Source organism: Trachemys scripta, chromosome 23, assembly GCF_013100865.1.
Source record: "Trachemys scripta elegans isolate TJP31775 chromosome 23, CAS_Tse_1.0, whole genome shotgun sequence".
NCBI lineage: Eukaryota > Metazoa > Chordata > Testudines > Emydidae > Trachemys > Trachemys scripta.
In genome coordinates this window covers 3,188,729-3,214,615 of record NC_048320.1, presented here as the reverse complement: position 1 = coordinate 3,214,615, position 25,887 = coordinate 3,188,729, and the positions used below count along the sequence as shown (strand labels likewise).

Sequence of the window (25,887 nt, the reverse complement as noted above, 5' to 3'; positions counted from 1 at the left end):
TCCTGCTAGTGAAGGCAGAGGGCTGGATGCAATGACCTTTCAAAGTCCCTTCCAGTTCTAGGAGATAAGATAGCTCCATAAATTTATAACCAGTACAGGGTAGTCCTTTCAGAGAGAGGAGGCCTTCTCACTGTGTGTTTAAACAATCTTTACACAATCCTAAAAAGTTAAGCCTTAATACTTTTTACTCTTCCTATCAATAGCTAGCTGCTAGCCAGTCTAACCTCCCAACATAGCTTGGCCATGCACATTAGCACAGGACACATCCATAATTCAGTGTAGAGCCCAACATCCCCTATCTCAACAGGATGAATTCTGGCTCCATGAGAGTAACAAGAGAGACTGGGTGCTTAAAGTGTAACCCAGACGCAAAGAGTTAGTTGTACAGGATATTCCAGCTTGAGCATCTTGGCTATTAACACAGCTGGGCGCCCTCTCTGGGCGGAAGCTGCTGCTGCTCCTCTCAAGGCACAGTACCACAAGCTGGGCCCTGTTGTCTTCAGGAGACAGGGCCCTTCAGGCAAGATGCAGCAGCATGCAGTGGGAAGTCTCTGCAGGCCATTGCTTGGTCTCATTTGGCATTACACAGCCTATACGGTCATGTCAAATGTTGTGGTGTATCCTGGCTAAGCCTTGTGCCATGCTGGGATGTAGAGTGGCCACAGGCCGCAGCATAGCTTGGCACTGCAGGCTACAACCTCCCCAGGAGTCTGAGGGAGACGCAGCCCCACACCCCGGCACTGACACCCCCCTGAGCCCAGCACCGTGCCTGGCCATGCACCCAGGTGCCCCGGGGCCCAGCCTCAGCCCCCACCACCGTACTGCCAGGGCCCCCCCACCACAGCGCGGCTGCAGGGCCAAGGCCGGCCCCGGACACGAGCCCCGCTGGGGCTAGCACCGTCCCCTGCACGCGCTGCTACCCGAGGTTCTAATTATAGCACAGCAGCGCCTGGAGCGTTCCTTAAATACAGCCCGCGCCTGGCCCCGCCCGCCGGCCCCGGGGATTGGCCAATCCGCTCACAACGCAGCCGCCATTGGTTGGAACCTTCTCCGCTGCTGCGGGCCCATTGGTTAAATCGCGGCGCGCTCACCGCAGTGACGAATTAAAAACGTGAAGCAGGAAGAGAGTCACGTGGAAGTAGCGGCGTTTCCCTTCCAGGCCGCGGTCCTGCCGGCTGTTTCTGCCCCGCCCCCGACTACTGGTGCTGCTCTGATTGGCTGACTTTGCCCGTCACTCGCTTTCTATTGGTCGAAGGGAGGAAGTAGGCGGGGATTAGCCGCCCCTTGCCCCGCCCCCCTCAGTCGCCATTTCGTTGCTGGAGCGGCCGGGAGCGGACGCGGCGTGCGGACGGAGCCGGGACTCGCGGGGTAAGCGCGGCGAAGCGGCGTGGGGCCGGGTCCCGCCGGTTGGGCGCCGCGGTGTCCGTGCGGGCCGGGCCTGGGAGGGGCTCCTGACCCGCCAGCTGCCGGGGTGTCCCGTGAGCGGCCTGCGCGGGGAGCCGGGGCTCAGCCCGTGCGCTGGGGTCGCGGGGCGGCGGTCGCTCGGTACAGGGCCGATGGTCCCTCGGTGGTCTGTTCGTTGCGCCTCGCGGACACCTGCCGTTCGCTCCCCGGGCAGATTCCCCGCCACGCCCCTGCCTGGGGATCGCCGCCCGCCCGCCCAGGTCGGTTTCAGTTCTTCTCGCCGCGACAGGCGGGTTCCCTGAATCCAGGTTTCTGTTCACAAAAAACGTCTCTGTCGAGTGACTGCAGGTGCAACGTCAAACTCGTGCAAGTTAGCGGCCCGGCTTACACTTGTGTGTGCAACCTTCATTTTGCTCGTGTGTGTGTGTGTGTGAGAGTGTGTGAGTGACTCCTGTGCCCGGCAAGAGACGGGGTCCGTGTGTGAAGTAAATAACCGTGTAATGAGACTCTAGTATTATGCGGACATCATGGCTTACAATCAAGATTACAGGCTGACCGGAAATCTGGCAGTTCCTAACTTTTGAGTGCTTGGCCTTGCAACCCAGCTAACTTCGGTTTTTGAATTTGGCCCAGTATATCTAACGTTACAGCTAAACATCATCTGTTTTTACCTTTTTAGAAAACATGGGAAACTCTGTAGCAAGCCTAATCTTCCCTGGATGTTCTCTGGTTTCTCTTCTAATGCCATCTCTCTTCGGGTTTGCATAGGTCTTGAGACTTCCCTGGATACCCAAGTTTCATAAATTTTGATAAATTGTGACATTGGGAACAATAATCCTACATTAGCTTCCAGGGGCTGGACTTAATAGCCCAATCTTTCCCATCGCTAGCTACTTTAATTATAGGGCAGAGAGTTCAAAGAGTAGCCCATTGAGACTAGGGTGAGGTACAGATGTGACTGAAGTATTGCGAAAGTGGTCCTAGCAAAGCACTTGCTGTGGTAGAAGCTGGCTTTACATGTGAATCTCTGAATTACAGTATAGAAGCTGTATACACATTAGTCTGTTTTGACTTACTTTGTTACTGCTGGTACTTATGGGTACAGCCTGAAGATGTTTGGCTGTGTGTATGTTTTCCCCTTGTGTGCTGTCCCAGCTCTGCGCAGACAGTTGGCACAGCAGACCTTGAGTGAACTGCCCAATGACCACAAGATCCGTTAAGGTACGAAGGCACCCAGCCAGGTTTATTGTTGATGAAGCACAGTAATAGCACCTGGCAGACTCTACGAGGATACGAAGACTTGTAACTTAACAAGGGGAACAAATATTCATGTTCATTTTGGCTACACATACACTTACCTGGGAGAGCTATGGTTGCTGTATGTGGAGCTGTGGTTGTCCTGCCTGTCCCCCTGTATGGAGTGGTAGAGATGCAGTCCTGTATTCCATGTAGAATGTTGGGGGAAGAAGGGGATGTCGTGAGGTGCTAACATGGAGTTCTCCATGGACTGCAAAGGGAGGTGAGCTCAGGATTGTTGAACCTGTAGGTCCACAAGAGTCTGCAACATCTGTGCTTGCTGCCAGAGAAGACCTGTTATGTCCTGGTGCATCTCCCTCTCCTTTTCCTGGGCCTTTCTCCTGTCTGTTCTTTCCTTCTCCATACAGTGTACAATATTCACCCTCCAGGCTCTCTGCTCATGGTCCGATGTAGCACTGGCTTGTGGTATTTCACTGAACATATCCTCCCAAGTCCTCTTCTTTCTTCTCCTTATCTGGCTCAAGCGTTCTGTGGGTGTAGAGGGAGACCCCCTCAAGGTCACAACAGCAGTAGTGGCAGATAAGACACAGAAGTACCGTTGTCAGTATATTCGCAACGGAAGGCAAAAATTAAGGTCTAGAACTCCCTCCCATTGTTCCTCTGAAGTTTTTAACAAGACCTGTTTATTTGTATTTCGGAGTGCTTGTGCACCGTGCCAGCCATGGTGATTATGGCCCGCTCGGGGTGAGGGAAATGAGAGAATTGCTCAGGTGCATAAAATTGAGTGTAGGGCAATGCACTGAATCCGAGCACTATGTTCCACAGGCGGTGGTGGTTTTAGCTGATATCTCACTCCTGAGGGTAACAAAGGGACAGAGCACAGCTGCTGCTGGTATCTTGAAGCCATCTGGGCCCTGTACACTGCTAACCTGTTTACTGCAATGGTGCTGCTGACGTTATCACCAATTGATGTGGGAAAGTGACCCACTGTAGAAGAAGAAATAAGGCTGCCATCCCTAGAAACCTTCAGCAGAGGATTGCACAGTACCTCCATGAAAGTTTCATTGAGGTGTCTCAGGAGGATTCAAGGGATATAGCGCCCTGTGTACATAAACTGTTCTTCATGACTTCCTCTCCCCACCCAGCCCTCCAACTCTCTAGAGGAATGAAAAGCAGATAACAAGTCTCTGTCTCTTTGTACCACTACCTTTTCCAGTCTGACTAAATTAGTGAAAAGGTAATAGCTCTGTCCTGCTAAGTTTGGGGCACCATCAATACATCATTGTAATGGGAAATGCACTCACACGCGTACCTGAGGTTCCGTCCCCTGCATTGGGCTCACCCATGCTCAAATGACTGGACTGAGGTAGAGTTGCAAACCGGTCCTGCCTTATGGCATATCTGTGTCTCAGGCTCCTTGGAGGTATCTACGGCGGTGTGCAGGGTGGTGATAAGTCCACCAAGTATGGCAGGCAGCTCTTAGTAAAAGTGGCAGTTCTGCATCTTGGCGCCGGATTGACTGTTGGCCTCCGTGGTCTGCCTGCCGCAGCTCCTTCGCTTTTACGCAGCATTGCCGCTGCTCCCTGTCGTACTCCTTCTCCTGTAATCCTCTCATAGATGTCCACATTTCGACAGCTGATCCATAGCTCCGTCTGCACAGCTTCTTCTCCCCATGGTCCCAGAAGATCCAATATCTTCTGTCTACTCCAGGCTTGAGTGTGTAGGTGGCATGGTCGGCCTGGCAGTTGCACACAACAGTGGAGAGCAGCTAGGTGTGCTTGCCAAGCTGGACAATCAGGACAAGGGATTTCAAAAATTTGTAGGGTTTCAAAGGGTTGGGGGGAGGGCTTCTGGTCTCCTTGATCCCAAGCAGTGCAGTTCACAACTATGACCAGAGCGGTCAATAGCAGGCATTGTGGGACACCTGCTGGAGGACTGTTAAGGTTGACATAGGTAATGCAGTGTCTATGCTTGCACTGTGGTAACTTAGTACATCGACCATGGCTCAACGCCGTTTTGGGGGAGGTATTGTGTCGCCATGGGGCGCTTACATCAGTGGGAGACACGTTTCAGTGTAGACACATGCACAACTAGCTTTATGCAATGTGGCTTATGTCAACCTAACTCTTTAGTGCAGAACAGGCCTTAGCTGGTAAATTTGGTTTGTTCCTTGGTGTTGGCCAAGAAGGCAGCTGTCTAGAAGTCTTTGAGAGACTTCTTGAAATCTCTGGGAAGGGAGTGATAAGACAGACTCCTTCACGGAGGCTCTCTCCAACTGCCTGGCTATGTAATGACTGTCAGCCATGGGGTGCTGCTCTTGCTATATTTAGTTTCAATAACTTTTAAATGGGCATTGAAATGTTAGACACCAAGAGCGTACTGAGACGCATCCCAGCCTCCTCCCCCTTCAGGAGCAGCCTCAGCTGTGCGGTTTCTCCCTCTGATGCCCATGCTCCTCTAGTCCCTGATTTGGGGAGCTGTGCACTGAGGTACAGCAACGCTAGCTCCAGCACCAACGTTCAGTGCCAGGTAAGGCTGCAGCAGGACTTCCCAGCCACCCAAAACTGTAAAAGCTTGAAAATAAGAAGTTGGGGGGGGGGAGGGGGGGAAGCCTACCAATGAGCTCAGCAGTGCGAAGACAAAATAGCTTCCCCAGTGTGAGGAATACGTGACAGTCAGATGTGCTAATCTGATTGAATAGCATGAGGTCACAAGTAAGGTTACGCAGTAGAGCGCAAGTTTGATGAAGTTGGCGTGCATGATTCAGTACCTTTGACGCCACACTGTCTCCCCCCATGGCACCCCTGCACAGCCCTTTGCCTGTTTTTTTTTTTTTTTTTTTTCCCTCTCAGCCTGGAATTCTGCATTTCACCCCCCTCAGACCGAGTCTCCCCATTCATATGCCCTGAGCAGGTCCAACTGGATTTTGGCCCTGGCTGTACACTTCTTTTGTGAGCCTGTAATCAGTATGACAATGCAGTGACAGAACAGCCTCTTCAAAACTATGGTTTTTATCCATAGTAACAGAACTGAGAAGAGGGTGAAACAACAAGGCCTATATGTCTATTCTCGTACCTAGAGCTTGCAAGTTTAGGTAGGTCCCATTGGCTCAGGCACCCCCCAGCATGCAGGCTGTCTCACCCAGCCTCAGGCAGGGTCTCCTTTTGAGTTTACAGGCTGTCTTATCCATTTCAGGGCTCCTTTGTATGTCCTGGGACCCCTGCGTCTCACCAGGAATTTGCTGTATTGTCCTGTTAACTTCCTATTTCTATGCTATTGAGGTTTTGGGGGTGGGGGTATGTCCTGCTTCAGCCTTAACTGTCACAGAAATGGTTGATTTGTTTTTATTAACACTGTGCTGCTGGAATGTGTTGGCAAGGACCACACTGCTTAGAGCAGGAGCCAAAATCTCCCTAGCTTCTGAGACTGGCTTTGTTAATGACTCACTGCGTGGCTTTAGGTAAACTGCTTAGTCTCTCTCTGCCTCACTTCCCAGAGCTGTAAAATGGGGGTATGGATTTATTTGCCTTTAGTGGGGGCTGGCCTCTAGAGACCTGCCTGAGAGTAGGGGAGAATAAATGCCATGCATTGTAGGGATCGCATGTTTCTTCTTCAAGGGCTTGCTCATGTCGATTCCAAGTAGGTGTGTGCGCCGTGTGCACAGTCACCAGAAGGTTTTTCCCCTCACAATACCTGTCAGGTTGGTCCAGACACCCCCTGGAGTTGTGCCTTCATGGCGCCATATGTAGGGCCCTGCTGACCCGCCACCTCTTCAGTTCCTTCTTACCACCCTTGACAGTTATTGGAGCTGCGTGTCTCTTCTGTTTTGGCAAGCCTTCCCCTAGGTTTCTATTGGTGAAACCTGTAAATAGTTTAGAGTTAAGCTAGTTAGTTAAGTTTCTGTTTGGGGGGGTATCCCCCCCATTAAGTTTTCCCCTCCCCAGGGATTGGGGTATGCCTCAGTTCCAAGGATTCAAGCCGTGCAGGCCCTGCCACAAACCTATGCCAAAGGGTGATCCTCACAAATCCTGTTTGAAATGCCCTAGTGAATCCTATCAGACAGATCGTTGTAGGATTTGCAAGGGATTCTGTCCTAAGAACAAAAAGGGGAGGGACTTAAACAATTCTTCATGGAGGCAGCCCTCTGGCCCCAGGCCAATTGGATCTGGCACCCAGCACCTCAGTGTGGAGTGCACCAGTCTCAATTAGAGAGGCTACGGTGCTGAGGAAGGACTCTGTGCCTAGAGACCCCCAGCACCGTCATTCCCTGGTAACTAAGTCCACATCTTCTGTGGCAGCCTGGCACCGCTCCCATTCACTGGTGCCTCACAAGAGGCACAAGAAAACTGATAGAGGGCGCTCGCCCATGGTGAGAGCAACTGGGAGAGAGAGCGCTACCAGTGTGTGTCCCAAGCCGGGGCACCCAGCACCTACCACACTGGAGGCAACACCATCGACTACGGGCCAGTGCCAGTGGACTTCCACATAAGGGAATGCCAGGTAGAGGAATTGACTCTCCCTTCCACCCCCTAGACATGTTTGAGGCGGCCAGGGACCTGGCAGCCATGATGCCACCACAATCCCCCGCAAGGCAAGAGAGAGTGCTGGACACAGACCTCTGGCACCACAGTGTAGTGCAGCACCTTACAGAGGCAAGCTGGACATGATGCGGCACCGGTCACCTTCCCCGCGGCACTGCTCTCCAGCGCCATCTGTATCCGCACCGCCATGGTTTCTGCACTCAGAGTTGCAGTCATCAGAGGCGGAGTCGTAATCTCCAAGTGTAGCCAGCACTGGTCAGAGTGGCACCGCTACAGGCAGGAGACAGCGTGAGCTCCCCCCATGGTGCCTTAGCCAGCGCAGTGGCAGATGCCCACACTATGGCCCTTTTGGACCCCGTGGGCATACCACCAGGGTCAGGGGTCCTATTCCAGAAGCTCCCAGTCTGTCACATAAGGAGGACGGGCTCCTCTACTATCCGGGGACCATTTACCACCGTCCGGCGCCAAGGTGGATGCCAAGATCGATGCTGAGGCCACTATAGAGCTCGGCACCAAGCATGAGGCATCCTCATTTTCCTCTCCTGATGAGGCACTGATGTCAACCACTCTGCCCCCCATGGACAAGGCTCACCAGGAGCTGTTGCGAAGGGTGGCCCAGAACCTTGGCCTCCAAGCGGAGGGGATAGAAAGAAAGTACTTAGTACCCTCAAAGGGGTATGAGTACCTCTTCACCCATCCACAACCAGGGTCAGTGGTGGTAGCAGCTGCGAATGAGAGGAAAAGGCAGGGTCAAGCAGAGCCCAACACCCAAATCCAAGGACTCAAAGAAGCTGGAGCTCTTCTGCAGAAAGGTGCACTCCTCTGGGAGGCTCCAGTTCAGTACTGCAAACCAGCAAGGGGTCTTGATCTGTTACAACTTCAACTCATGAGATACCATGATGAAGGTCAAGGAGTTGCTCCCCGCTGACTCTAGATAGAGTTTGCAGCGGTTGTGGAGGAGGGCAAGGCGCTGGCGAGGACCTCGTTGCAGTCCGCCCTGGTTGCGGCGGACTGGGCCACACAAACCATGTCATCTGCTATTGCCATGAGGAGTTGTTCGTGGCTGCATGTCTGCCTTCCCCCCAGAAGTCCAACAAACAATACAGGACTTTCCCTTTGAAGGCTTGGGGCTGTTTTCGAAGCAGACAGACTCCAAACTCCATTGTCTGAAAAATTCAAGGGCAACATTGAAGTTATTCGCAAAAAGAACAGGAGTACTTGTGGCACCTTAGAGACTAACAAATTTATTAGAGCATAAGCTTTCGTGGACTACAGCTCACTTCTTTGGAGATCCCAGAACGAGCTGGTGGACCATCTCAGCAGATCCTCCTCAGCCACAAGTGGTCCATTCGTGTGGCTAAACCCCATGGAGTGGGCGTGCTCGGAACCCATTCGAAAGGTCTTCCTCGGCAGCAGAAAACCATCCACTAGAGCTGCATACTTGGCCAACTGGAAGAGATTTTCAATTTGGGCAATGCAAAGGGTACATCTCTGATGCAAGCATCAATGCCCTTCATCTGTTGCACTTAAAGAAGCTAGGTCTGGCAGTGTTGTCCTTAAAGGTTCACCTGGCAGCAATCTCTGCATTCCATCCAGGGGTTGACGGTCGATAAGATCTAGTCCAATAATGGGCCGCTTTCTCAAGGGACTAGACATGTTATACCCTCAAGTTCACTATCCAATACCGGCATGGGACCTTAACCTGGTGATTTCCAGGCTAATAAGGCCCCCTTTGAGCCTGTAGCAACATGCTCGCTCCTCTCTACCTCTCATGGAATGTGGCATTCCTAGTCACAATAACTTCAGCCAGGAGGGTGTCTGAGCTCAAGGCCTTGACACCTGAACCTCCATATACAGTTTTCTATAAGGACAAGGCCCAGTTGTGGCCTCATCCAGCCTTTCTGCCTAAAGTCGTATCACAGTTTCATATAAGCCAGGACGTTTTCCTCTCAGTGTTCTACCCTAAGCCACATGCCAGCAGCTGGGAGCAAAGGCTCCGTTCCCTGGATGTCAGCTGGGCATTGGCTTTCTATATCAAAAGGACAAAACCATTTTGTAAATCAAACCAACTCTTTATTGCAGGATGAAGGGCCTCCGGGTTTGATCGCAGAGAATTTCATCGTGGATCATGTTCTGCATTTGAACTTTCTATGTGCCAGCCCATGTGCTGTCAGTGCAGTACATGAGGGTGCAAGCCGCCTCGGCTGCATTCCTGGCACATGTCCCTATATAGGAGTTTTACAGGGCTGTGACATTGTTGTCGATCCATATGTTCACCTCACATTATGCCATCACTCAACAGGCCTGGGATAATATAGCATTTGGCAGAGCAGTGCTTCAATCAGCAATTCACTGCGCTCCGATCTCCCCTCCTATGGTCTGCTTGTGAGTCACCTACTTGGAATCAACATGAGCAAGTACTCGAAGAAGAGATGATTACCTACCTTTGGTAACTGTTGTTCTTCAAGATGTGTTGCTCATGTCTGTTCCAAGACCCACCCGCCAACCTCTGTGTCGGAGCAATGCTGGCAAGAAGGAACTGAGGAGGCGGCAAGTCGCCAGGGCCTTATATGCAGCGCCATGAAGGTGCAACTCCAGGGGGTAGCTGGACCGATCTGACAGATACCACTAGGGGAAAAACCGTCTGGCCACTGTACACGTGGCCCGCACACACCTACTTGGAATGGACATGAGCAACGCATCTCGAAGAACAAGTTACAAAAGACCAGTAACTGCCTTACGTTGTGCATAGATCACACTGGGATTTTGGTGGTACAGAACATAGCACTCCAGTGTCTGAGGTCTTACTAATTTGGGACAGTAACTCCATGCTCCTTTTAAAGAATGGGTTCCACCAAAAAGTGTCTTTGTGGAAAATCAAGAACTTTAATGGTTTTTGGCTCATCCTGACTTTTAAGTATTAAATAGTCTCTAAACTAAGGGATCGTCTCTGCTACTCTTCCTTGTTGAGTCAGCTGCTGGGGATAAATGAGTATTGGTCCTTGGCCTGATAGATATAGTCCTAGCTTCTGCTTGTGTGAAGAGGAATTTTTCCCCCATAAGGGCCCAGCATGAGCTGTGGAGTTTTACAGACCATGTCAAGCAGGAGGTTGGACTAGATCAGTGGTTCTCAAACTTTTGTACCAGTGACTCCTTTGATAGCAAGCCTCAGAGTGCAACCCCTCCCCCCCTTATAAATTAAAAACACTTTTATATATGTTTAACACAATTATAAATGCTGGAGGCAAAGCAGGGTTTGGGGTGGAGTCTGACAGCTCGTGACCCCCCCCACACAATCTCACAACCCCCAGTTTGAGAACCCCTGGACTAGATAATCATAATGGGCCTCTACTGGTCTTAGAAATCATGAATCTATCAAAGGACATTGTTCCACATCACATGTTAGGATGTAGAACTCATTGCCACGTGTCGTTGAGGCCAACCAACCGGAGAACCAACCAGTATTTGGGTCCTAATATGGTTATGGCTTTGTAAGCAGAGGGGCGGTCCAAAACCATCATGGAGAACAAACAGCCTGTTCTGTCAGGAGTTCATCTCCAGGTCAGCTAAGGAGTAGAATTTGTGCAAAGTTTGACAACCTCCTTTGTAAAGCCTGGCCATCCAAACTGGACACACATCAGTAATGGTCTTTCTATTGCTGTATGTACTGATAATAGCACCCCTACTGGCTTTGATACCCCCTGCCTTACTGTTCTTAGAGCACATTTGCTCCCAACCGCTGCATCATCCTGGGGGCTTATTCAGTTCATTATGCACCTTTGGTTGCCACTGTCTAACATGTACAAAATATATCTTGATAATGAAAGGTTTTAAATCCCTGGGGAAACACTTTGTCAAGAGCTGCTGCTAATAGAAAGTGCTAGCATGCAATGATTAGACATTGCAAAGTCAAGGTGCCATGTCATCCTCTAACAATGTCTTGATTTTATATTTTCATCCTTCATATGGCTTCCCCTTTTGATAGCATTCTAACTTGCATGAATAGCTTCTTGTTTTCATGCCCTCTTGGTCTGCATTCTGATTCATCATAACTGGATTGCTGTCTTCCCCTTACATGAGATCTAGATCTCAGACTTACAATCCCACCTACAGCATCTGCTTGTGCTACTTTTCAGTTTCTCTTAGATTGTAGCCAGTCACACTCGTCAGATGGATGCTGATTTTAGTCTCCTTTGGAGTGTTTTGTTTTATAAAACAAAAGTCTGGTGCCCTCCATGCACCAAACCGGGAACAGCACTGGCAGTAACTGACCTGCATTGTGCTGCCTCCTATACCAAGAGGGGATGATCATTAGGAGCTACAGTGATTGCCTCCCTGATCGTTTGTTGATTGGATTTTAGGCTGAGCCTACCCAGAGTTCCAGTTGTGGGGGCTGCTTGTGACATGGGTGCTTGACCTATTAGGAATCGGGCTGAGATGATCAGTGTTTCAGTTGGGTGATAACTTCAGTTTGTATCTGGCTAAACTACGTAATGGGGAGAGGCTCTAGTCCCACTGCCAATTGCCTGACAGTTTCCCCTGGCAGTTCTTCCTTTTATGGGTCATGGTTTTTGTCAGGGTTTTAATTTGTACCTGGTGGATTTTGTACTTTCTCCCACAGGCTCAGGTGGCACGCGCACTCCAAAATGTAACATGAGGTTTGGGTTAGTTTGAGCTAACAGCCAATTTGGAAGCTAGTGGAGGATCTACCTCTTTTCCCATTTCTTGCTTTCTCCCTTCAGAATCAATAGCATGCCGGACAGTAGATTTGCTATTTTCCAAGCCTTACACCTCTACATGCTTGATTTCTCTGAATACTGCAGGACCCTCCTCCTATGGCAGACTAAACCACCAGATTCTGGCTTTGTAGAAACCCTGAGTCACCTGCCTTGGTTTCATTCACCATTGTCCTTTCTCAGTCCCCAAAGAGTGATCTTGCATTGACTCCAGAGTTCAGAAATACTAGTCGTGAGCTACCCATGAAGGCCTGGAAATCACAGCTTTCAGGGAATGAGCATTAATGTTCTAGCCTATCATACCAAGCTGCTATGCATTCAGTTGCCAAGGGGGTTAGTTTTAATAAAAATCTGTTTGATTAGCACTCAGAAATGTCAGTTACTACTCGGACTGCCTGGGACAGCTAATGATCTTGTCTGAACGAATACATAGTGAGGGGAAATGCATGATTCCTGGAACCTCCTCTCCACTGGGACTCCCAAAGTTGACTCTTGCAGTATTGCAATGAGTAGGAATGTAGTTTGAATTTTTTTACTCTGAAAACGTATATGCAAATAGGATTACAGCATACTTTGTTTGTGGTGCAACAGGGGAAAGGGAGATGTTTAATTCCAAGGCGCACCTACATTTTGCAACACAAGTCTCAGCTGATCGTTCAAGAGGAACCTTATATCTGCCCCCTTATTCTATTGTTATAAATTAAACACAGACGCATAATATGTGCTCTCACTTGGTTGAGCAGAAATTGTGTTGAAGTCAACCAGCAATTAAAATCCTGCATTTGCTCAGCTTTTTCCTTATGGTAGTTAGTTGAATACAGTGTCTGTAGGCTGCAGTTCACTGCTTTACTGGCAGGGTGCTGTGCACCTGTTTTAAATCTATAAGGCAATGAGCAGACTTGTGGATATGGTTAGATGTTGGCTGCAGGTGTGTTCATTCAGGGTGCTGTCTCAGCTCTGTGCAGATAGCGGAGATAGCAGATCTCAGTTAAACTGCCTGATAAATCCACAGACCAGGCTTTAAGCGAAGGCACCTGGCCAGGTTTATTGTTGACGGAGCACGGTGATAGCACCTGGCAGACTCTCTACAAGGATACTAAGACCTGTCTGCCTGTGACCATGGACTCAGCTCAGTCAATGGCAGGACTTTCCACTGCCCCCCCTCTGCTTACCAAAGACACTCCCTCTGAGATACATTTTATACCCCGATACAAACAAGTTGGTACTGCCCCTTTGCCATGGTTAGTTACTGACCCCTGACTCCGATAGTTATCACCCATCATCTTGTACATGTTGGTTCGATCAAAACATCTCTATTCTGTGCTGTCATCCTGTCCTTCTCTTTTAGGAGGGGTCAGTGTGTTCCTTTTATCCTAGGGGAATGGTTTTTGTACCATCCTTGATATCAGGGTGTTCTGGTACCTCTTGATATCTGGCTATGTTTGCACAAGTACTCTGTCGAGCACTTCTTAAGAATGTGTATTTCTGCAATATCAGCCCTGTTTCTGCCAAATTCTGTGAGCAAGTCCTGCCTCATACAAGGGCTTATGTCTCAGGCTCTCTTTCTAATACAGCGGGGGTGGAGGAGAGATGCAATCATTAATCCTGTCAATCTGTATTGGGTGGTTAAGAATCATTCTGAGATTGCATGTAAGCAGGACACCTATATAGAGATTGTCTCTTGCACCATACTGAGGCATGGGGAGCTGCTAAATCAATCTCTTTTTCTTAACAGAGACCATAACCAACTACAATGGGGAATGTCTTTGAAAAACTGTTTAAAAACCTCTTTGGAAAGAAAGAAATGCGAATTCTCATGGTAGGTCTGGATGCAGCAGGAAAAACCACCATCCTTTACAAACTTAAGCTGGGGGAAATTGTGACCACCATCCCAACAATAGGTAGGTTTTATTAATATACTGACTCCATTAGAGATGTGTGCAGTAAGGGAACGTCATCAGAGATTCACAAGGACTTTCTGACACACCAGTTTGTGAGCACTGTTGTGCCTTATCCCAGGTCATGTAGTGTGGGTTGAGAGAGGCCAGAGGAACCTGGTCTTAGAGCAGAGAGTTAAGACGCTTCTCTAACTTCACTGTAATGAGCCCTGATTCTAAAAGAAGCAGAAAACCACATCCTAATGCCATTGTTAAATGTTTGTTTGGTTAATGGGATGCATGGACTGAAATTTACAAAGAGGTAATATGGTCTAATGGTTCAGACTGGGGATTAGGAAATGGGAGATATGGGTTCTGTTCCCAAGTCTGTCAGAGACTCTAATCTTGGGCTAGAGATGTAAACGGTTAAACCGTTAACCAGTAAGCATTTGGCTTTACTGTTAACCAGACCTTCACCCTTATCCCCTGCAGCAGGTCGTGCGGGGGCCACGGGGCGCGGCCAGAGCGACCCAGGCTATGGTGTGGAGCCCCAGCATCAGCAGGACCCTAGCCCCTGTCGCCCTGCACTGGCCTGCCGTGGGAGTGACATCAGTTAACCCATTAACCAGTTAAATTATACAATTTTAATAGTTTAACCAGTTAACTTTTTTAACCAATATTTACATCCCTACCTTGGGCCAGGGTGGATTGATTTAAAACAAGGCAATTTAAATCACCAAGTGGAAAGCATTGATTTTAATCACCTTTTCTAGTTGTACTTCCTTTATTTTTCAAAGAAAGGTGCATTCTCATTGGTTTATATAATCATTAAAACATGCTGATTTACAACTAAATAGAGCCTTTACACTAGATTTGGTAAATCTCTTTGCTACATAGGAGCATTTATTTAAGCAATATATAGCTTAATATTTTCAGCTTCTTATTAATTATACAATTTTCGTATGTTAGAAAATGGTGAATGATATACTGCTTATTAGATAATTCACTTTTCTCATGATTTTTGTCAAGCTGCATTAGGATGGCAACTGGAATTTTATTAAACACACAACAGCATGTACAATTTATTAAACAAAACAACATTAAATGTTTGGATACATAAATTTCTCATATCAAATCATGTTTCACATTTACAACTAAATGATTTATTAAAGGAACAGAAGAATTAACTGTAGTCAGTGAATTAAACTGATTACTTCAGGTCAGCCTGGGAAAAATTCCAAATATGTGTAAGTGAAAGCAACTGGTGCTTAACTTCCTACTCGCCTAAGTCTCTTGGAAATGAGACAACAGTCTCCTAAGTTATTTAAGCTGTTCTTCAGACTTTAAAACAACCAGATCTCATCCCTTCCCTCCTTATTTTCATTCGTAGTCTGGAAGAGACACAAAGCTTTCTCATTTTTTTCAACTCCCACTTGATTTCTCAACTTTGAATTAGTCCAAATTAAAAAAAATAATAATCTTCCTGTGCCTGCAGAAGAGGCAACTTGTGTCAGAAGCTGGGTTAGCCCTTCAACAAACTCTGGTTCCAGGTGCTTAGCTAGTGACTTCCACCAGTTCATTAGTGTGACTTTTTTTAAAACATCAGCCAATACCTACTGCTTGAATGGTGCCCTGATCTCTGTTCTGGTCATTATGACTTAGAGGTGATTATTAGATGCCCGTGTCATAGCTGCAGGTTCTTCTGCAGCAGCTAGGCTCGACCCTGGTACTCTGGGTTGAGACTATTAGCAAGAAAATGAAGTGGGAGCAAATGCGTGAGCCACCTGCTTCTTTACTGCCTGCTGCTTAACTGTGTTGATGCCTCTGTCTTTCTTCACTGGCTCTTGAAGTTCTTTCCAAATTTCAACAGTATCAGCAGCAGAGTAGCAATTGTTCTATAGTTTGTTCCGGGCTATGGAAATAGGTTTCAAGATATTCAGCATACCTTCTGCATTTCTCTTTAGCCCAGTGTTGACTACTTTGGCTGCAATAGTTTCCTCTTTTGTTTCCATTTTCTTCACAAATTTATCATCCGAGTAAACCAGTTCTTAATAAATAGCTGATGAAGTGGGCTCTAGCCCACGAAAGCTTATGCCCAAATAAATTTGTTAGTCTCTAAAGTGCCACAAGGACTCCTCGTTCTAGCTCAAAACTGTCACTCTGAATTTCAACGACGTTTTCCTTTATTCCTGGAGGAGTTCTGAAGTTTAAAAGATGCATCAAATGAGCACTGCCCCCATTTTATTACAAGTTTCAGGTTCCCTTCATTCTCTTCATCTAGATTTCTTTTCCTCTTTGCTACATTTGCACCATGACAAAGCTATGCACTTGACACTGGAATTTTTGTTCACAGTTCATCATAGCTTTCACTGCTAAATCTGCTATGTAGGCACTTCCTGATGTATTCGTTGTTTATCTTGTAGAAACAACCCCATCTTCTGTTGCCACACAAACACGTATTACTGGACCGTTGTGTACATTGTTCCACCCATCAAGACTCAGATTAACGAATGTCCCATCAATGTGTTTTGCACACTTCCTTCTCAGACAGTGTATCCAGCAACCTTCCAGCTCTGCTGGGTGGAGTGTAGCCTGGTCCTAATGATTGAACCATGTCAATGAAATGTTTGTTCTGAAACAATACAAAAGGGAAAAATTGTTCCATGAATGAACCAAACACATTTGTCATCTAATGGAGTCTGGCTGGAATTTGCTGGTCATGCTTATGAACTCATCCATGGTTTTTCTGGGTGATGGTTTTTTTGGGTTTTTTTTTGTTTTTTTTTTTGACACTCAGGAAATCTACTGTCTGATGTGTGTTTAGTTACAGCTCTGCTGGTGGGACCAGCAGATGATGACGCTGTAGATATTGCAAATGATAAGCATTCGATCCCCTTGTGTCTAATCTAGACCATCGAAACAAAATGTGTAAAAAAAAAAAAAAAAAAAATTGTCAATGAAAGATTCCTCCTCCTCCAGCCGTTTGTATGACTGTTTAAATGATACAACTTATTCTAAATGCAGTTTGATAGGGAAAATAATAAATCATAAGGATTATTTAAATCAATCTAACCCCCTATCTCGAGCAACATACCAAACAGATTATGAATTTTAACATTAAATTTTTTTTTCAAGTCCTAATAAAACTGTACTTATGACGAGGAAATCTTCCCCTAGGATGGTTGACTATGTTGAGCAATAAAAGTCCAGAAGTCCAGCAGTGACAGTGAAAATGTAACTGATAAATATTCCTTCAACAAACATTTTGAAATTCATAAGTAAGTAATCCACCAAAAACACACTTATGACAATCTAAATGATCACTTACTAGCACAGTAAGACAGGGTTGGCTGTCCATAAAAATGGTGCAGAGATAACTTTACTAACCAGTTGATCCAGATTTTTCAGACACATCCACTTATCTTCAAAGTCATTCTGAGGAGCGTTTTCATTGTCATTTTGTTCTGACAACAAGGCCTTGGATTTTTTGTTGCACTATTTACATTTGGCCCATGTTCCTTTTTTGAAGGAAATATTGAAATATTCTCAAATTAGGGCCTCTTACGACCTGCAGCCATGGCATTTTTTTCTCCAGTTCCCTCCAGATTCCATTGCATTTCTGAGAAGACATGAGGCACTAACTCCAGACTGTGGACAAAATTCTAACTTGGGAGAATTCATTTTCCTACCTTCCTTGCAGTTTCAGTTGACTATGATATTCAGTTTAGATTAGAAAATATAGTGTTGCTGTGTGCTATCAAATAACTGTCACATTCCACCTCAGAGGTGTCCGTATTTAAATGGTGACCCTTGCCTAGCTCTTAGATGTTAAGGCTTAATACTTAAAGCTCTTTGAGCTCCGTGGATGAAAGGCAATATAGCAATGCAAAGTCTACTTCATCTTTATTGGCTTGGGCTATATTTAAATTCCAATTCTCTGACTCTCTCCCATGCAGGTTTTAATGTGGAGACTGTAGAATACAAAAACATAAGCTTCACAGTCTGGGATGTGGGGGGCCAGGACAAAATCAGACCCCTCTGGCGGCACTATTTCCAGAACACACAAGGTAAGTGCATATTTAAACCACATACATACTGTAAAGGTCACATCTAAATGCTGTCCGCCTTGTGCATGTTCAGGCCTCAGCCGTGGCTTCTCTAAGCCAACAAACATCAATCTTGTGTTTTGGTCTTTCACTTCCCCCTCTGTGCCACTCCTTAACTCTTTACCTAATTGGGGAATGGCTGCTATGGTCTCCATAGTTAAGGTTACTGTTTAAACACTTTTGGAAACCACTCTTACCTGCCACACACACAGTTAGAGCAATGTGACTGACATGGCAGTTCAGAGCCTTTTGTGCAAGTCCCAGGTAATTTAGTGACGGGTTTCCTGAGATATAGCCCACACCTGCAAAATGGCCTATTTAAGAAATGCTTTTATTTGTGCAGAGATTGGGGGGGTGGAGGCCTGGGAAGGGATCCACATGCAGTTTATATTGCTGGATGCCCTCTGAATTTTAGCACCTCGTTCTGTAAACAAGCTCAAACTAAGGCTTAGTGTTGGAGTTTAGTTTTTGGCTCTGCAGAGAAAGTTGCTGGACTACAGTGAGCCATGCATGTTTTACAGAGGCTGAGGGGGCGTATTTAGTCTGCAGAAGAGAAGACTGAGGGGAGATTTGATAGCTGCTTTCAACTACCTGAAAGAGGGTTCCAAAGAAGATGGATCTAGACTGTTCTCCATGGTAGCAGATGACAGAACAAGGAGCAATGGTCTCAAGTTGCAGTGTGGGAGGTCTAGGTTGGATATTAGGAAACACTATTTCACTAGGAGGGTGGTGAAGCGCTGGAATGGGTTACCTAGGGAGGTGGTCGAATCTCCTTCCTTAGAGGTTTTTAAGGTCAGGCTTGACAAAGCCCTGGCTGAGATGATTTAGTTGGGGATTGGTCCTGCTTTGAGCAGGGGGTTGGACTAGATACCTCCTGAGGTCCCTTCCAACGCTGAGATTCTATGATTCTACAGTCCTGTGCACAGACACTCTACTCCTTAGCTGACCTGAAGATGTACTGCTGACAAAACAGGCAGTTCAGTGATGGTTTTACGCTGCCTCTCTGCTTACTAGGCCATAAAAACATTGGGAGACTCAAATCGCTGGTTGGCTGTCCAGACAAAACTTAACTGTGTCCCAGAACCATATGATGCTGCAGCTTTGCTTGTGGCAGCAATGGCCCGGGTTAAGAAGCATTACTTTAAAAGGCCTACAAAGAGGCAGCAGGGTTAACTTTTTCTTGCAGCCTGTAGTAGAAATTGTATCCCAGTTTCAATTTGACGCTTTCAGACGGGGTCTTTGGTTAAATAAGAGTGGCTGGGATGACGTATTATCCATACTCCAACTTGACTTGTGTTTTATCAGGAGTTTGAGGAATTAGCCTTGCACAAGGTGAAAATTTATAATCTTTGGCTATGTAATTGAAAGGACATGTTAGCTAATTTTTTTCTTTATCTAAGAACTAGGTCAAAGTGTGATGGGGGACAGGTCCATCAGTGACTATTAGCCAAGATGGTCAGGGACACAATCCCATGCTCCAGATGTCCCTAAACCTCCATCTGCCAGAAGTTGGAACTGGTCAGCAGGGGTGGATCACCTGAAATTGCCCTGGCTGTTCATTCCCTCTGAAGCATCTGGCCAGTGTCAGAGGATACTGGGCTAGATGGACCATTGGTCTGACTCAGTATGGCCCTTCTTACGTGACCTAGTTATTACTGAACACTGATTCCATCTCTCCTCTGACTCCTGCGTAGGCTTAATCTTTGTAGTGGACAGCAATGATCGGGAGAGAGTGAATGAAGCAAGAGAAGAGCTTACCAGAATGTTGGCAGAAGATGAGCTCCGCGACGCCGTTTTACTAGTGTTTGTAAACAAACAGGTGAGGTGTTTCCTGATCCCTACCTTTTCTAGGTCTTTGTGGGGGTGGCCCTTGTGATTGCTAGCATTGGCAGTCTTTAAATCTTCTGCAAGATCTGCTCTAGTTCAAAAGGAGTTATTGTGGAGCAGTTCCAGGGCCTGTACTACACAGGAGGTCAGACTAGAATTGATCACAGTGGTTGCTTCTGGCTCTGGAATCTATAAATCTATGATCCTAACCAGGAAGAGGTTCCAAGCTAGACAATGAACTGGCTGTGGGGAATGTTCCAGTTCTTACTAAATAAAATAAAAATATTTTAGCTTCTGAAACTGGAACTACCCTATGAGTTCTTGCTAGTGCACAGTGCTGGTGCAGTCTCTGCCTGGGAGAGATTAGGCGGGGTGGGGGAAGAACTCTGCATATGTGAGATTGATGTTCTGGGACTTCTTGTAATTCAGCCTTGTGAAATTTTGCTGATCTGGGGAGAGTAAATTTTAATTTAGTGGAGCAAATATTCTTAGCATCTTCATTATCCTTAAATGGGCAAATGGTATTTGTACCTGAGCTGGTAACATTTCAGTTGTTCTTGCAAGGCTGATCGGTTGTCACTCTGCCCCGCTCCTGCTGTCAATGTCTGGATTAGATTCTTCTAATGACCCTCAACTCTCCAGTTAAAAGAAGAACAGGAGTACTTGTGGCACCTTAGAGACTAACAAATTTATTAGAGCATAAGCTTTCGTGGACTACAGCCCAGTTAAAATTTGCTTATAAACCATGCCAGCCTTGCAATACTTGCCTGACGTTCCCGCTGGTTCTTCCAGCCATTTTGTCTACCTGCTTAGGAATGTAGGAATCGGTGAATAGTTCATTAGCGTGGTAGGCACAGCAAATCCAAATGACAAGTCAGACCTGTTCATACTGAAATTCATAGACCGGCATATGCTCCTCTCCCCATCATAGCAGACTTCAGTTATTTGCTTCACTTTCATCTAAAGCTTTCAGATGTCTCTAAAAACACGTCAAGTAAATTGGGTAGCAGACAGGTGGGGTCCTGAATCAGTGTTCCCTCTAATTTTTTCCATCCATGTGCAGAATGAATTTTGTTAGGTGCACCAATATCGAGGTATGTGCAGATGTGCGCCACCAGTAGAAACAAAAATCCTAGATATAATATATACTTTTAAAAAGTTACCATAGGAATAATTACTCCAGCCAGGACAGGTTAGGCATTTTACAACTCACTACTTGAATTAAATTTAAGCATAAGAAAAATTATGAAATGCACAGACCAGTCAAAAAACTAAAATAACAGCACTGTGAAAGAATAAAATTAGAGAATATATGTGCATTGCAGGAAGTACCAAGAAGTACCAACAACAATACAAGTATGTGTTAGGAGGCGAGTGTGAAAGTGTGTGTTGGGGATAGAGATAGTGGGGGGGTTTGGAGACACAGATGGAGTGTGTGTGTGTATGTAGAGAGACAGATGGTGGAGTGTGTGTGGAGAAAGATGGGGAGGAGGGGTATGGGGGTGTGACTGTATGAGAGACGGTGGGTAGGTGTGACAGACTGGGTGTATGACAGAGATTGTGTGTCTAAGACAGTGACTGTGAAGAGAGACATACTGGGGTGTGTATGTGAAGAGAGGCAGTGACTGTGTGTGTGTGACGCGTGAATGCTGCCCCTTTAAGTAGATGGGCACTCACCAGTCTGACGCCTGCTTGTACAGACACAGCAGCAGCTGCCAGCAGCTCTGTTCCACATTCTGCTCCTGAGTAGTGTCTCGTCCCCTCCCCCCGGCTCTGCGGAGATGGGGTACATGGGCAGGGGGGACACCCTGACTTAAACCTCCCCCACCCTGCGCAGGAGGCTCCCAGGAGTAGCTGGCCTGGAGCTCCAAGGCAGAGGGCAGGGGCAGTGTGGCAGTGGGGGAGGGGCACCTGAAGTACACGGCACTTGATTGACTGCTGAGCGGCTGCATGGATGCACAGCTTAGAGGGAACATTGGTCCTGATCAGCCTGTCTTGGCTTTATGGTGCGCGGACATAAGCATTTTTAGTTATAACATTGTATGTGATTAAACTTCCCTTTAGGACCTTCCCAATGCTATGAATGCTGCAGAGATCACAGACAAACTTGGCTTGCATTCCCTTCGTCAGAGGAGCTGGTACATCCAAGCAACATGTGCCACCAGCGGAGACGGGCTTTACGAGGGATTGGACTGGCTCTCCAACCAGCTCAAAAATCAGAAGTGATCAATTCCCTGAGCATCTCATGAGAACCAGCCAGCCTCTGCTATGTGTGCGTGTGCGTGTGTGTGTGTCAGAGGGAGAGAGAGAGATCACACAGGTGTGTGCGTCTGGGAGTGGGAGCAGCTTTCTCACACAGTGCCTTAAACATGCTGTAAAATAAAACCAATAGTATTCTATTTTAAACACTACCTTCCATAGCTTTGAACATTGCATTTTTACACCAGCAAGCGGAACTTGGGGGATTCTATGGGACATGATTGGAAAAAGGAGCCTCGGCACTTGAAGGACATGAAAACCTGGTGTGTAAAACGAGTTGTTATTGCAGTTGTCTTGTGTGAGTTTTGTGTTTCCCATTATCAGTGCAGCCTGTTGTAGTGTACAGTTTGATCTCCTTCCTTCCTTCATTTTTCAGTAGAAACATAATTTTACTCTCTGAATGTTGCCATGGGACTATATACCAGCATGTTACTCAGTATTTCAAACCCCTGACCCAGGCATCCTTGTGTAGCACGAGATGTCTCTTCCGGTTCAGTTGAACAGTAGCATAGACAGTGTGTTCTGTGGTGGGAACTGTGTATTTTACTCTGCTGTGTGTAACATACCTCATTGTAAAGTAATTTGGGGGATTGTGTTGCTTCTTTGGATCAAGGTTTCCCTAGCTCCAGTCATAGATTAGCCCCTCTAGCTAATTCCTCGCTCATGGGATGGCAAAAGCTCAGCTGGGGAGTGAGACTTCAGAGAGGGGATCAGACGTCTGCACAGGCCAAGTGATGTATTTCTCAAATGACCTTAGTTACTGGCATCATGTGAGCATCTCCATCGGCAGGCTGGAAACGAGGCTTCCGAGATCACTGCTCCCACTCCTGCTTTGTACAAAACGTCCTACGCTCACTGGGAAGGGCTAGCGATGTCTTGTACGGTTATCTAACCTAACAAGTAGGGTTCCTGCAACGGAGATGAACCTAATCAGTCTGTGAACGTCAGTAATTTGGTGTCAAGGGGGAGAAAGGAATCTAATGATAGAGGGGATTTGGGAGACGAGACTGGAGCAGCCTGGGCTAGTGCTGTGTAAGCAGTTTTTATGTCCGAAAAATCCATTCCAGTTTCAGCAAAACGTGATTTGGCAAACACTGCTCTGTATCGGATAGTCCTTTGACCCACCAAATGACAACGGCCAGAAGTACTCTTACCACACTTGTGTTTGCATTTCCCCCCTGAAGTCTCCACTATCCCCTTATCCCTTTTGGTCACAATGTGGAAGAAAAGGCTGGTGCCTCTTCTGCCATTGACAGTAATGCTTTGCGCAGACTCAGTGAACAGAATGTGCAGTTACTCTTGACTTTTTAAAAAAAAAATTTTTTTTTTTTTTTTTAAAAACCCTCTAGCTCTTGGAAGGGGAGAATGTCAGTCTTTTAACCATTTGAATCTACTTAGACTATTGAGAAAATGAAGCAGAAATGTCTTTTTAATAGAAAAGTTTCATATATTCATGTTCAAAAGCATATGTCTATAAAAATACAATGTGGGGAGGGAAGCAAAGTGTGAATCGGATACAAGCCAAATGTGGATTTGGTTTTTGAACCATGTTGTAACTTCTCTGAGAAGTGCACTGTAATAAAGAGAATCTGTCTTGGAATGAGGAGTGGGCTTATGATTGATGGTAGCCGTGTGCTTTTGCACACATGGATCCCTGTCAAACGTCCAAACTAAGAACACCAATCTAATTTCTGTAGTTCCTCCTTATCTACTGATCAAGGAATACCCACCCTCTTGTCCTGTTCTCCCCGTGCCATGCTCAAGGGAGCTAGTAGGTACAAAGGTCTTGAATATGACACAGATTTGCTCTGAGAACTTTGGTAACTTGTCTGTTCCTGCTGCAGGACTGGAAGTGTGTGTGTACAGTAGAGCATCTGTGCTCTGCACTGCCCCAGCCCAAGGAGCTAGACATACAATAGAAAATTCATTTGGGAGGACTGGAGGAAGCTGCCTTTTTGTGAAAGATTGTTCCCTCAGTGCCCAGCGGAGGAGCTGGGATTCATCTTGGAGAGCTTCATTTTCAGTATTGTAGGACAAAGGGGAGAGAACTGCCTTGTGAGGCCAGGATACAGCATATATGCTGTCATTTCCTTCATGGCTGCTTTCTGCTCCCTCTTGCCTCCTTTTTCCAATTCTTCAGCTATACACTACAGCTGGTTGTTGTAGAGATGGCTCACCTGCTGACCTAGCCCAACCTCAAGAAGGGCTCTGAAGAACTGTGCCTGCTTGCATGCTGTTCTGACCACTACTGGATCTTCTTTCACAGAGCTTAAGGCCAGAAGGGACCATTAGTACACCATTTAGTCCGACCTCCTGGGTCTGATGGGCCATTACATTTTACTTGTATGCCACTATATTGAGCACAAAAACTTCTGTTAAACTAAAGCTTTTCAGTCCTCAGGAGACTAAGCTGTGTCAAGAACTGAAGAGACAGAGTGGCCACCACTGCCCAAGGCCAGTGGCAGGAAATGGATTAGGTGAGAGATTCCCAGATGATCCCAGGAGGTGAACCACACTCCATGCTGCAAAGGAAGGAAAAACCCAGCTCCCTGCCACTGTGACCTGGGGGAAAATTCCTTCCCACCACCAAATGCAGTGATCAATTGGACCCTGAGTATGTGAGCAAAACACACCAGCCAGGCATCTAGAAAGGATTCTCTGCCACCTCTAGTGTCTTGTCTCTAGCTGTGGCCGATCTCTAATGTAGGGTTACCATCCGTCTGTATCTCCCCGGACGTGTCCGGCTTTTGCATCTCTAAATAGCCGTCCGGGAGGAATTGGTAATAAGGTTAAAATGTCCGGAGTTTTTTTTTCTCCCTCCCTTCCATGCAGATTGCGGCTGCTGATGGGAGCAGCTCAAGTGGCCCAGCCGCCCAATTGGCCTCCAGCAGCCAGAGCCCTCCCCTGCTCCCCCCCATCCCTCTGCAGTCCTGTGTAACACACAAACCGACCCACCAGGCAGCGTGTTTTGCCTACAGGTGGAGCCAGAATGGTAAGGGGAGTTGAGGGGGGGCAGTCAGGGAGCAGGGGACTGTTGGATAGGGTTACCATATTTTGAGTGTCCAAAAAGAGGACACTCCACGGGGCCCCAGCTCCGCCCCCTCCCCTGCTTCCCATGAACATTTGATTCGCGGGAAGCCTGAAGCAGGTAAGCGGGGGGGGTGGGGTGGGGGGAGGGGGGCCGGCCCCGTCCCCCCCCCCCCCCCCAGCCGAGCAGCTCCCTCTGGCGGCCAGCCCCGGCCTCACCCCCAGCATCTCCAGCCTGGCTCGGCTCGGGCCCTGGGGTGCCGGCCCCCAGCCCAGCACCGCCGGCCCCTGGCCCGGTCCTGGCCCCCAGCCCTGCATGTCCCTATTTTCCTGGACATGTTTGGCTTTTTGGGATTTCCCCCCAGATGGGGATTTGAGGCCCAAAAAGCCGGACATGTCCGGGGAAAATCCAGACGTATGGTAACCCTACTGTTGGATGGGTCCCCGGCCTCCACCTGCCACCCCCTTCCGTGTGTCCTCGCCCCCATGGGCCCCCCCGCCTCTCCCTTGCCTGCTTGTACTGCCAGAGCCAGCAGCAACTGCTGTCTGCTGCCCCCGGGTCCTAGCGTCCCCCATCCACTAATGGGAAGACAGGCTGCCCTTACCCTGGCCTTCCACCCTAGCCCTGAGCCTCTCAAACGTCCCAAACCCCTCAGGCCCAGCCCTCATCCCCCCCACACCCTAATCCTCTGCCCCAGTCCTGAGCCCCCTCCTGCATCATGAACTCCTCAGCCCCAGCCAGAGCCCTCATCCCCCCCACACCCTAATCCGCTGCTCCATCCCTGAGGCCCCCCCGCATCATGAACTCCGCATCCTTAGACCCACAGCCCTCACCCCTGCATCCCCTCCTATC

The 25,887-nt window shown here is 47.6% G+C and overlaps 1 protein-coding gene across 1 annotated transcript; it reads left to right on the top strand.

Annotated features, from left to right (window-relative positions):
• Nucleotides 1–1,215: 1,215 nt before the first annotated feature.
• LOC117869257 (ADP-ribosylation factor 2) lies at nt 1,216–23,607 on the top strand. Its single transcript, XM_034755945.1, has 5 exons — nt 1,216–1,368; nt 13,674–13,839; nt 17,772–17,882; nt 19,616–19,740; nt 21,813–23,607. The coding sequence occupies exons 2-5, from the start codon at nt 13,692–13,694 to the stop codon at nt 21,972–21,974; spliced, it is 546 nt and encodes a 181-aa protein (XP_034611836.1). The 5' UTR covers nt 1,216–1,368; nt 13,674–13,691; the 3' UTR covers nt 21,975–23,607.
• Nucleotides 23,608–25,887: the final 2,280 nt, after the last annotated feature.

Coding starts and splice junctions, on each gene's coding strand:
- LOC117869257 (XM_034755945.1), top strand. CDS start 13,692: ATGGGGAATGTCTTTGAAAAACTGTTTAAAAACCTCTTTGGAAAGAAA. Junction 13,840..17,771: donor GACCACCATCCCAACAATAG/GTAGGTTTTATT, acceptor TCTCCCATGCAG/GTTTTAATGTGGAGACTGTA. Junction 19,741..21,812: donor TAGTGTTTGTAAACAAACAG/GTGAGGTGTTTC, acceptor ACTTCCCTTTAG/GACCTTCCCAATGCTATGAA.